At 42.0% G+C, this 13075-nt stretch overlaps 1 protein-coding gene across 6 annotated transcripts in view; it reads right to left on the bottom strand.

Annotated features, from left to right (window-relative positions):
- The window catches only part of PDE5A (phosphodiesterase 5A), a 188032-nt gene that overhangs the window by 127314 nt on the left and 47643 nt on the right, over positions 1 to 13075 (bottom strand). For 2 of the 6 annotated variants that reach the window (XR_013828122.1, XM_079919927.1), the window contains exon 1: positions 11880 to 12687. The exons of 1 other annotated variant lie outside the window; for it this stretch is intronic. Coding sequence is in view for 2 of the 5 variants with exons in the window: in XM_079919927.1 (XP_079776053.1) it covers positions 11880 to 12001 (122 nt within the window). In the remaining 3 variants the exon portion in view is untranslated. Of the gene's footprint in view, positions 1 to 9028; positions 9056 to 10380; positions 11040 to 11284; positions 11396 to 11879; positions 12688 to 13075 lie in introns of those variants that run through there. 3 more of the 6 variants (XM_079919929.1, XM_079919928.1, XM_079919931.1) reach the window with 3 other exon arrangements.

Below are 13075 nucleotides of genomic sequence, written 5' to 3'. Positions count from 1 at the left end.
GCTGGGGTAAAGAGCAATGGCTGTTCATTTCCTCATTAAGTCCAGCCAAGAGAATCAGAGGAAGTGAGGGGGAAAGAGGTCGTGTTCCAGGTGGTATGGGTCCACAGGCCGAGTGGGTCTAATAGCGTTTGGAAATAGGCTGGCTACATGCATCCTGAGCATTCCAAGTCCTTGTCCAAAGCAGATACTGCAGACTGTCATTTATTATAGAATCCCACTAAGTTTTCCCCCTAGATAGAAGAGTTACATCATAACTCTCCATAAGCTACATCCTAGCTATTTGAGCAGAAAGAATGAAATGCATGCAAGTTCCACAAAGGTATTTTACCCTCTGCTCCAAGCGCTAATAACTTAGAGACTCTGCTTTCATGTATAAGCAAGTCTTTGTTAACTGTCCTGCAATCACAAGCAGAGTGGCCCTCTTGAAGTCTTAGAGTTGATTTAACTTTTACAAGGCTGTTAATGAAAAACAATAGGCCCTGGACCCTTGAAATAAAGCCACAGCCAAGGGAAATACAATAAAAATTAATGCTGAGAATTTATAATCGATGACAAGATCCTGATGTTTAACATCCCATCCAAATCATTCCTTCTCTCCTCACCAAAATCTGTTTTATTATTCTCCAGTCATTTATTTCCTTCCATATTTTATTACACAAAAAATTGCTTACCTCAAAAATGAGTTGTATTATATATCTTTTTAAAATGGGTAAATTCAATTTAGTTTTGTTTTTAAACTTTTACAATATGTCTTAAAATAACTAGAGAAACCCTGGAGGGTACCAGAATCAATGCTGGGAGTTATTGCTCTCAGGTAACATGCACCCATCTAACTAAAATGTTAGATTTCATGTTAGTTTAACATGAAAACCATCTGTGGTTTCAAACTTGTGGGTACCACAGCTGCTGCTCAGCGCTCACTAAGGAACCCTTTCCCATACTGAGCAAGTAACGAACCCAAAAGATTGATATTAATTAGACACCAGGAAATAAAGCCAAGATAAAAACTTGTCATGAGTTTACCATAAATGTGAGTTGGATTTTAAATCTCAACTCTTTTAAAACAATGAATCCAATCAGAAGTTTACTGTCTTAATATTCTACTTTACTGAAGACTCTTGCAGCTCAAACTGTCCATGCAATGATGATTTAATATAAAAATCAGTGTCACGAGGAATAACACTTAACACATTTTGATTTCATGAGGCTTCTTTATAGCACTAACAGCACTGCATTCTCCAAGACAGTGCTTCAGTGTGGGTAGAGCACACTACAAAACTAAATGAGTGCATGCACTCAAAAGGCCAGGCGGCCAGGTCCTAGCAGCTGCTGCAGGAAAAGGCTGAGCTCCACATTTCCATTGTCAGACATTTGGGGTCTTTAGACCAGGGTCTTTAGCCTCTTCCTAAGTTAAATTCCTCATGACATTAAATCTATGAGTCTTTTCATTGCTTCCATTAACAGTGATGCTGAACTTCAGTAGAAAATGGTGGGTAAGGGCCCTAGGTGGGACAGACTTAGGCTTCAACTCTGGAGCTGCTTCTAAGATAAGACCTCAGGTGCACTATTTACTCTCTCTATAAGATGGAGATAATGGCATTAACCCTCACAGGCTTCTTAAGAAAATTAAGGGAAATCATGCCTATACAGTGATGGCATAGAGTCTGGTACGCAGTGTTTAATATGTGATAGTTACTGTTTTTAAGTTAATTGAACATTGTTTTTTTGGCCATGCCACATGGACTGCAAGATCTTACTTCCTAGACTGGGGATTGAACCTGGGTCCTTGGCAGTGAAAGCACTGAGTTCTAAACACTGGGCCACCAGGGAATTCCCAAGTTAATCGAACATTAACTGGAATATATTTTCAAAAGCAATTAATTTTTTTGTAAAAATAAAAAGAATTTATTCATGGGTTTCTACAGAATAATGATGTTAGCCATTATTTCTTTTTAAGCTCCTAGTTTAAAAGCACTAATTTCTCTATAGAAACACCTGTGCAAAAAAAAATTGTTTTAATGTTGGTATTTTCTCAAATTAGAATTGAAAAAACATAGACTCCCTAGACCAATAACCACACTTACATATAACAAATTTTCTGAATAACACATAAAGATTAAGAGCTGAACATGTAGTTAAGAAAAATCACTTTCTATTACTACTCAGAACTTAATTTTTAAAAATAAGTTATAGAATTTGGGGGACGATTTTTTCAAAATATCACAGATATCATAAAACTGTTTGACAACAAATGTGATATACAACTAATTATCTATAATAAAAACCATAGCAATATTTCATAATAACCATAATTCTAAACTGGAGAATGATTTTAATACTTGATAAAACAATGCTTCAACACTCTGCTACAAGAGATCTGGGGGTTAAAGTTGATCCATTTCAGTTCCTACCCAAGGGGGCTTACTTGGGGGAATTCTGTAAGTAGGTTGATGCCTGGGTCTCAAGGAGGTTACCCAGGAACAGTAACATTTGGGGAGATTTGCAGAGTGCCTCAAACAAAACAGAGGAAAAAGTTGCAAGCCCTGAATGGCCCACAAAACACAACGCCTGATCGTGTTCTTTAAGTCTCCTATAAAACTTCACCCCTTTCTCTTTCTCTCCAGTGCTTTTTTCATCATTCATATGAATTAACCACTAAAACCAGAATTACAAAGAGTGTGTTAGTTTCCTGTCTAAAAAGGGATGGTTGATAATTTATATGGAAATGTGCTTTATCTGTAGGAAAAACATAAAAATAACTCACATAAAATATAATGTTAGATATTTCTCCTGCTCTTGGATCCTTATTTTACACAGTTCTAGCTGCATTGTTTGTAAAATTTGACCTAGATCCACCACTCATACTTGGAAAATACTTAAAGGAAACTATTCAATCTAAGAAGTTGATACTCTGCTCCTCTGGTGAGAATCAAGAATACTTAGAGCTGAAAGAGATTTTTAAACTCATTTATGAATTTCTCTGCCTTGATTTCTCACCCCCTCCTACCTCCCATTTTAAAGCCAAGATTTATTAACCTGGGCCAGTCACAAAGCTTGGGACACAGTCGGGAGGTCTGGACTCCCATTCCAATTCCCTTTCCAGTACCTTACACAATCCACAAAAGGTTCTGTTTAAACCATTAATAAAAATTCTTCTAAAAAATGAGAAGGACACAAAGTCTATTAAATCCCTGTTCTGTTGTTCTAATTCCCACTTATCAGAATAAGGGGATGACTCTCAAAGTTTGCAATTATAATTAAGGTACTGATGATTCTCAAGGTAAAATAAATAGTAAACTACTGAAAATCACTCTATAAAAGATAAGGAAATATGTATTAGTTCCTTTAAATTTCTTAAGAACCCTAGAAGTAAATGCTCTTATTCCCATTTCACAGAGAAAGCAAATAAAGTACCTAAAGGTCATACTTTTAAGAAAGAGGTAGTTCTGGGGTTGAAGCTTAAATCTGTCCTATCTGGGGCCCTTAACCACCATAAATTGAAGTAAATTTTAAGGAGTTCAGAACAGTGGCTCCCAACCAAGTAGTGGTGTCAGCTTTTGGGGGCATTTGGAAGTGTGTGTCACAATAATCAGGTGCTCCTGACGTGTAGTGTCTGGGGCCCAGGGATGTTAAACATCCTGCAATACGCTGAACAGTTTCTCACAACAACAAAAAGTATCACTACCAAATGCCAAACAGCATCCCCTTTAAGAAGCAATGGTTTACTATATGGAAAAGAATATGAAAAAGATTAATCACTTTGCTGTAAACCTGAAACTAACACAACATTGTAAATCAACTATACTTCAATTTAAAAAAAAAAGAAAAAAGCAACAGTTTAGAAGAATAAAAGATTAACCTACTATAACAGTGTATCAAATGAAACAGGGGCTATCTGGGACACCTCCAAGTGATTCCTCCAATAATCTCTACTCTGATGTTACAGTGAGTAGTTCCCTTGCTTCTGGCATGGATTAGAAACAAATGCTGTCTAAAGTTATTTAGTGTTCCCAAGTTTTCTCCAGCTATGAAAACATCTGAGAAGCTTACTGGGACCAAATATAAATAAAATGCAGAACTGCTTCACATGGTTTTACATTCAAATTTGACCAAGAGTTGGAAGAGAAATGTTTTGTAATTTTCCATGCATTCACAATCACATGTATGGAAAATGTTCCTTAAAGGAAAACTTACTTGCATCTGAAAGAAAACCTAATAACCAAAATCTATGCTGTAAATATGTAAACCGATTTGTTTAGCAGCTTAGAGATGGGAAAGATTGGACTAGATTGGCATGGCCCAATATGAGGTATGAGAAGCCCTGAGAGTCCAGAGCAATTATGTTTTGAAGCTCTGTAGTTTGTCTATGGAAATGCTTCAATTTTGCGTTTTCACACTAATGACAATTAAAACCAAAAAAAAAAAGTAAAAGATGTATACTTTAAATTACTGGGATGACCACCTTATAATCAAATACTATCCTGCAATTTTAGCAGTCAAGTTTATATTTGTATTTACAATCACACTGCCGCCCAATGGTTCTGGGATAAAGAGAAAATAAAAGAGGTAGATTTAATATGTAAATGTGCTTTCAAGCCAAATAAAAACCAAAAGCTGGTGTATTGTGCTATAGGACTAAAAGTTTCATGATTGTTATGAGAGACCCGGTGGGAGAAGTGAATCATCACAAGGCAACTGTAGCAAAGGCAAGCTGACCTTACCAGACCCCCCTGCATCCCAATCAGGGCCATATTCACTGTACAAGTATGAATGTTGTCAATTTGCATTTGGCTAGAGTTTTATCATTTTATTCATAATTAACTTATACATTTATTTTGGTATTACAGTTGCATAAATGCTATGATTAAATTATACCTCTTAATACTCTTAAGAATTCCTCATTTAACTCACATTAAAATGAGAGAAAGTCAATACTAGGTATGGCAGATATCTGGAACTTCTGGATGCACTCACATCACTTTCTTTGGGGAATTCCCCTCCCCCTCCCCCCCCCCCCCCCCCCCACTGACATATCACACTATGCGTTACCTGCCCCAACAAAGTAGTAAGACAACCCTATTCTTCCTGACACAATGACTGGCCCAGAGCAGGCAAGTGATGCAAGCAAGGCCAAATAATTTTGAGAGGGCTGATACGGATAAGAAGGTACTTTTCAAACGTGAGAAATTTAAGACCCACATAAACTTGCCAAGAAGAAACTTTTCCAGCTCACGAAGAAAGTCTACCGGAGAATAAAGCCAATGCAGCATAGGGCCAAAAGGACAGATGGAGGGAGGAAGGGTGGGAGGGAGGGAGGAAGGGTGGGAGGGAGGGAGGGAGGAAGGAAGGAAGGAAGGAAGGAAGGAAGGAAGGAAGGAAGGAAGGAAGGAAGGAAGACAGACTGACTAGATAGACATACAGACAAAAAGAATGTTGACAAGATTATTTCACACCCAAACCAATCTCCAGGAACGTCAATCATGTGAGTTAATTATGTACGAGTTCAAGTTGAGTTTTTGTCACTTGTGACCAAAAGTTTTTTAACTAAGATACTGGGGATCAATAAGAATGTCTTTCTTGGGCTTCCCTGGTGACGCAGTGGTTGAGAGTCCGCCTGCCGATGCAGGGGACACGGGTTCGTGCCCCAGTCCGGAAAGATCCCACATGCCGCGCAGCGGCTGGGCCCGTGAGCCATGGCCGCTGAGCCTGCGCTCCGCAACGGGAGAGGTCACAACAGTGAGAGGCCCGAGCAAAAAAAAAAAAAAAATTTGAAAGACACTGAACTACATGATTTCCTCCAACTCTAAAGTTCAAAGATCCTGTGTGTGTGTTTTAATTATTTCATCAGCTTAAAAAATCAGGATCTGTATATGTATAGCTGATTCACTTTGTTATAAAGCAGAAACTAACACACCACTGTAAAGCAATTATACTCCAATAAAGATGTTAAGAAGAAAAAAAAATCAGCTTTTCTCTTCTTATGACCTCAGTATACTTATTATTACAAAATATAATAAGTAACAAAATTATTCAGAGAAGACAATTTGCAAACTGTTAATCTTACTTTACAATTCAGAATCAAGAGAAAGGTCTCAAAGAACACAGAAGCTAACAATGGCACCTAAGACTTCATAAAGCATGTTCACTACAAACTACAAATGGGGCACGTGGATATCTGTATCTCCATATATATGGCTTTTTTAAAGCTTTTTAGAATATTCATCAGAATGACTCTTATGAACTTAACACTCAGTTTTCTTTACCTGCCTTAAATATTTAGTTGGCAATAAGTTTAAATTCCTACCAGTTAGAGAAAATGAATAAAGCACTCACACCATGAAAAAAACTATGATTCAAAATAAAGTGAGAATACCAAGTCGGTAAATAAGATTACAGAACTAAATATCAAATGAATGACTCAAGTGGAAAGACTTTCTTCAATTTTTATTCTTATGTTGTAATTCACAGGCACTTTTTTTTTTTTTTTTTTTTTTTACTGAGAACCTGATTTAACAGATATTTCCAAGGCCACATCAATCAGTTATAACATTGGTCAACTGAATCTACATCTGTCCAGCTAAAGTAATCTCATAAGAAGTCCTGCAAAGACAGTAGCTAGTCTGCATTCTAAACTCAAAAATTAGTCATTTTCAACCCTCCAATATCAATCAACTCAGTGATTTATTTAACTGCCCTGCAGTCCTTACCAAAGGCTTTTATCCTAAGATGAGTTTTTATCCTACAATTAGCCCTGAGAACAAAGAAAAAGATCTAACTCAACACAACAGTTACAGGTTTAATAAACTGTTAGTTTGAAAAATATTTGGGGGACAAACTAATAAATACCAAGCACTTTTTTTTTAAGCCTTTTCAAGTATGAAAGAACTCTTTTCCAAGTATTATTAAAATGTAGCAGGAAGTTCAATCAGTTTTAAGTTAATTCACATTTTCAAATATAGAGGAAGGGAAGCAACTTAGTAAGACATACTACTCTCTGTAATCAGATAAGGGTGAAGGTACAAACTTTACCCATACAATTTGAAAGCCCTTTCAAATATTTTAAAAGAAATGATATCAGAGACCAGACTCAAGTCATTTCTTTAGGTGGAACTATTTAAAAAGGAAATTTTGTTGTACAACATAATCAAAATGCTAAAAACTGCTCATCTTTAGGTACTGAAGACGATATTAAGAAAATATTGGCAATTCCAATAGATCTTCAGATCACAAACTGAAAAAAAAAGCTACTGAACTGTACCACAAGCCTATTTAAGTGTTATACTAAGCAAATAGATTTATTTTGAATGACTAATTGCAATGCATTAGTTGTACCACAGTTTTAGGAATCATGATCTTGTATTGGGGGCTTTAAAAATGGAACTGAATATGAAACCTTGAGAACACGAGTGATAGAAGAGCAATGAGAAACATCATTTCAGGGGCTCATACGGATTCTTCCAGATTCAATCCTATCCAAATTCAATCCACATGAGTACTTTTAGGGCACTAAAAGGTACCTTCGGGCTAGCTATAAGGACCCTGGTTATAAGCAATACAAGGATAAAAGGACATTATTACACCAGAATTACCATAATGAAAATATTAGAAATAATATCAAAGCCAGACTGAGTCAATACCCACAGGATTTTATTATCTTCAACACTAGTGACTGCTTAACAAAATATGCTTAACAAAACGTGTCTGAACATTGTGAGTTTATATTCCTATATGATCATAGAAACAATCATTTTTAAGATTGAATAGCAATATTTATTTTACACCTATCATCTGACTTTAAGATAATATCTTGCAAAAAAAGTTACAGCTTTTAGAGATGAGAAAAAAGAAAAGACAGAAAGAAAGAAAGAAAGAAAGAAAGAAAGAAAGAAAAAGAAAAAAGAAAGGAAGAAAAGAAAGAAAGAAAGAAAAGAGAGAAAGAAAGAAAGAGAGAAAGAAAGAAAGAATCCCAAACTCAGGATCTGGAACATCAACTAATTCACCACAGCTTTGCAGTGTCAAATAAAAGGTCTATCATAGAAAACTACATGCGAGTGTAAAACTTCTGTTTCTGGACTTTGATCCAAGTGGTCATAAAAAGTTGTCCTCACTTAGTATCTCCTATTTCCAGTATATGCCAAATATTCTCAAGCTTTTGTCTAGTACCAAAAAAAGCAATAAAAAGTCAATCATATTACCCCTACAATTCTAAATGATCTAAAACATCGTGCACAATCACAGAGCTGATTAGTAACTAATGAAAGGTAAGTTATTCTAATAAGCTGTCAAGAATAACAACAGCTGTTAAAGTGGCATTAGCACCAGAAAGGCTTCATCTGTGAATGCACAAGCATTAAAGCCCTTAATGAACGCAGCATCTCAAACTCGTAGGACTGCAAAGTTTTCTATGATAGCAAGGGTGGAGGTTTTCCACAGGTTTTAGTTACTAGTCTCCAAGTAATTTTTATGCCTATAGATTATGTTATGAATCGTTCAACTGACACTCTCAAAATTCACTTAAACAGGTTTTGATTGCTGAAAAGCATCTATTTGTGTGCTGCAAGCTATAGCTTTAAGGAGGTGCTTAGCTCTGTATTTGCAGATAATTATAGGAAACAATGTAATACAGCAGCAATAACTGCTTTCAAGGTCAACCAAAATTCACAGGTGTTTAAATGAGAATTTAGTGCCAGAACCTTCCTTCTATTCAGTGACTACTATTGAGTGCAGACCATTCAGTCTGGGGAGAGAATAGAGAAGCATGCATGAATATCAAACAACAATTAAATCAAATAAGGTAGAAATAGTTCTATCAATGAGATTGTTTACAGGCACAGATGGCCAATCTCAGTGAGTTCAAATTTATTTAAAATCTTAAAACTCGCCAAATGCCTCTACAGAGCTATTCTGTTGCATGGGTTTCCTGAATCACATACAGTATTCATTTTTTACATTGTGTAACAAAAGGGAAAAAAGCAAAGTAATGTGATCTTCTTGTTAAAGCAAACAAACAAACAAACAAACGACTTACCTGTAAAGTTAAGGTGTCTGTAATAAGATTTGACCACAACCATGTGAATCACACCGTGTTCAGCAGGTTGGCCTTTTTATAATCAACTAGTGCCCAATCTCTGATTCTTATTTTAAGTTTCCAGTTAATGCCATCAAATATAAGCCCAAACTGGAATACTGTTTCTTGAAAAAACCTCTGGCTACGGATAAGACTTAGATTATATTCTTCACACTGACAACTTTCAGCGCCTTGTAACTCCTAAAATTGAGAGCCTGCCCTACTCTTGAATGTCTTACACTTTCATTTTCCGGCTTACACTCAGCATAAACTCTTCTCTCAAGATTGTATACACACACATATATATCACAGAAAGGGCTCAGCCTCTTGTCAACATCAACTGTAATATAAAAACCCTAACTGAAGGTCTAAATTTTACACTAAGCAGTGTACTTTTGAGAACTGGGATTTTAATCCTATGCTACTTGGGAAAAAAAGTAATGTGAAAAGAAATGTAACTTAACTCACTCAATTTATTTTCCAAAAAAAAGTAACTCAAAGTTTTGGCAGGCTCTCAAAGTGAAGTGTTTTTACGTATGAGTTAAAACCTACCGCCAAACAATCCCAAGTTTATGTCTTTAAAAGGGGGGGCGGGAGACAAAGGACATTTACGCTGATTTTAAAATAAGTAATTTTGTTCTTTCTTAATAATCTGCCTGAAGAACATCTCTAAAGAACATCCCCCTACACATTTAAAATATCAGCCCAGTTCTCCTGCCCATTCCCCATTCTATGCGCTATAGTTCATTAAGGGCGGAAGAGTGGAAGTGTGCAAGGGTGAAAGCAAACCGGGGACAGATGGCCTAGGAGGAGGTGACCTCTAAAAACTGTTGGCTCCCAGAAATCGATACTTCCAGACCTAGATGGTCTTAGTGCCTCACTCCAAACTCGCAGAAAAGTCCTCTTCGAAAAGAAACCACTTTCCATTCAGGGTTTATCCTCTGGTCGCTCCAGATTTAGGATTTTGATAGAAGGCGAAAGCGGCGAACAGGATTTTAAAAGGAGGGCGGAGTAATTAAACAGAAGAGATAAGATTTGCGCCGAAGCCACCGCCTCTTATTAAAAACCTCCGAAAGTGATCAAATCGACACCAACTCCGAACGTTCGTTAGAAGACGTAGAGTTAAAAAGAGCCCCATCTAAGACCTCAAAGTATTACATCCACGGGAAAGTAAAGGAAGACAAAAATCTCATAGAGTCCATTTTCAGTGAAGCGTCGCCCGCCGGTGTGACCCGGGTGCCACCCCCCAGCACCCGGCACCCACCGCGCCCCCGGGGAAAGTGGGAAAGACGGGGAGATGCTGAAGGAAGTACCTTGTTTTGTCCCCAAAAGGCAACATAGCAAACGTGATGAGTTGGAGGTGCAGATCAGGCGGCCTCGACGGACCCTGGACTCCAGGAGGCGCCGGGGGGCGACGACGTGCCCAGGTGAGGACGGTAACTCGAAGCCGGCTCCCCTACCGCCCCCGCGGTCGCGCCACCGCCCGCGGCCGCCCGTTCGCCCCGCGCTGCACCGGCCCCTGGCTGGGAACGCCCGGCCGAGTCGCAGCGGTGCGCCGGCGAGTGGGAGCCCAGCGCCCAGCCCCGGCCGGCCCTTTCACCATCACCGCCCCGCGTGCGTCCCCCTCCCGGCGAGGCGGCCAGCGTCAGCTGCCCGAAGGCCGCTGCCGGGAGCCGGCGACGGCGAGGTTCGGGCCCCTTCTCCAAAGGGGTGCGTCTGGGAGTCAGCCCGAGTCCGAGCGCAGCAGCCTTGCCCGCGCCCCGGCTTCGCACCAACTCCTCCGGCTTCGGGGCACCAGCCTGCCACGCACTCTCCGTTCCACCCTCCTAGCCCCTCGGCTTCAGCCTCAATTCCTCTCTAAGTCTCCCGCGAACGTTTCCCACGCGCGCCCCGACTGCTCGCTGCGCAGCCGCCTCCCAAAGGACAGGACACCGCCTCCCAAAGGACAGGCTCCCTCCTCCCCGCCCTCCGCAGCAGGCGCCCCAGCGCTTGGCTCCGGACCAGGAAGAGCTGGCCTCTGGGGTCGCCTCGGGCCGCGGGACCTGTCACCCGCCGGGGTCCGCTCACCGCCGCGCCTCCCCACCGCCCTTTGTGTGCACGCCACGAACCCCTCCGCGGAGCCCGTTCGGCGGCGCCGCCTTGCGCGCAAAAGCGAAGGAAAAGGGGAGCGCGAAACAACCAGGGGACTGGAAGGGGGCAAAAGGCGACAGCACTCACTTTGGGAAGGTTCCGGCATGTTGCTGCCTTTGGGCTTCTTCGTGGTCTCGCCCCTACCCTGGCTTCCCCGCCCCGCCAGGGCCGGGGCGAAGAGAGACGGGGGAGGAGCGGAGCCACAGGGAACGCGTTGGAAATGGTGCTTCCGGAGCTGCAGGGAAGGGGCTTAAAAACTGTTTTGGTTTCGCTAAGGATTTTTAGGGGAACCAGGAGGCTAGAGAAGGGCTAGAGGAAGGCCTGTGAGCGCAGATATATGAAAATAATCTTGCTCCCAGGGAATACCGGGGCTGCCAGCGTGTGTGTGTGTGTGTGTGTGTGTGTGTGTGTGTGTGTGTGGCGGGGGGGGAGTCGGCACGTTCATTTTTGTATTTGAACTTTGTGAGCAAGTTGGATCGAATCCGACGGTTTTTCGACTGTACTGGCCTTAAAGTCGAGGTCTCTACACCGTAACAGGATCATGGCCCTACTTCAAAAGCAAAGGGCCTGAGAGTGGAGACGGTTTAATGGTTAACGAAGGGGAAAATTCAATAGGGGAGAGAGATCAGCCCCAGGTCACGCTCCAGGCCCCGGCAGGGTCTTCCGTGGGTCCTCTTCTTACCTGGTGCCTTTCCTAACAAAGTAAGAGAAGGTAAAGTCCCAGTGATCGTCCAGCCACGCTTCGACCGAGTCCTGGTCCCACTGCTGCTGCGGCCGCGCGGAGCCGGGGCCGCTCCGCTCCATGATCGGCGCGGCGCGTCTCTGCGGCTTGCTGGTGCTGGTTTTCCACCCCAGCTGGGGTCCCTCCCTTGGAGGAGCTGGACTCTGCCTCGAGACCCTCCCCGTTCGCCCTGCTCCAGTCCGGCCGGCTTTCGGCGAAGCTGCTCAGGCACCGGGCCACCCTCCTGCCGTGCCCCGCCTCTCCCGGTCCTCACCGCTCCCAGGTGTGGCGGGGTGCAGCAGCCCCGCGCTTTCCCTGGGGTTTGGCTGAGACTGGCTCTCGCAGTCTCTCCAGTCCCAAGATTCCGAGCCGGCCGCGGCGGCGACTGGCGAGCTCTCCGGAAGCCTAATGGCCAGGACTAGAAGGAAGCCAAGGTGGCCGCTGGGGTGCGCTGTGTGCCGAGCCGGCTCCAGAGGAGCGCGCAAAGGTGACTCTGGGTGTGTTCGCTGGGCGTCCCACTCTAGGAAAGGGAAGGTCGCGCTGTGGAGAACCATCCCAAGCCCAGAGAGCGGTAGCTGGGGTTATTTTCGCCCGAAAATGAGAGGTGGTGGTAGCCCGGGCACTTTTCCTCAGGCCTGGGAGAACAATGACTGTCCTGCCTCGCTTTCCACCAGCCCAGCGCATGGGTCTCGGAGGAGCGGGGACGCACCTTCCTCGGAGCTCCACCAGCGCAGTGGCTCAAAGCGCCCCAGCCAAGGACCACTCCTGGGTAAGGAGAGTTGGGGCGTGTGTCACCTCAATAGATTTGCAGGTCCTGGTGGGTAACTTCCAACAAAACCATTCCCGTGATTTAATGTTAATAATAACAATAATAATTATAAATTAAGTGCCTTCTCATCAAAGGCTTAATTTGCATTAAGCCCCTTTTCCTGACTGGAAAAAGAAAAAGGTAGATTGAAATACAATAATCACGATGGTTTGTGTATGAAGTCAGAAAACAAGGGCCTCTCCGTACAATTAGGTTAACGAGAGTACGGGCACTACCCAGGTATCAGAGCAGCCAGTTAGCCCAATTTTAAGTTAATTCATCATTTATACTGAACTGGAATTAATACACACACACCACGAAAAAAGTATCTGTTTAAAAGGGCTCAGCC

Source organism: Stenella coeruleoalba (assembly GCF_951394435.1).
Source record: "Stenella coeruleoalba genome assembly, chromosome: 4".
Lineage (NCBI taxonomy): Eukaryota > Metazoa > Chordata > Mammalia > Artiodactyla > Delphinidae > Stenella > Stenella coeruleoalba.
This window is presented reverse-complemented; position numbering and strand designations above follow the sequence as displayed.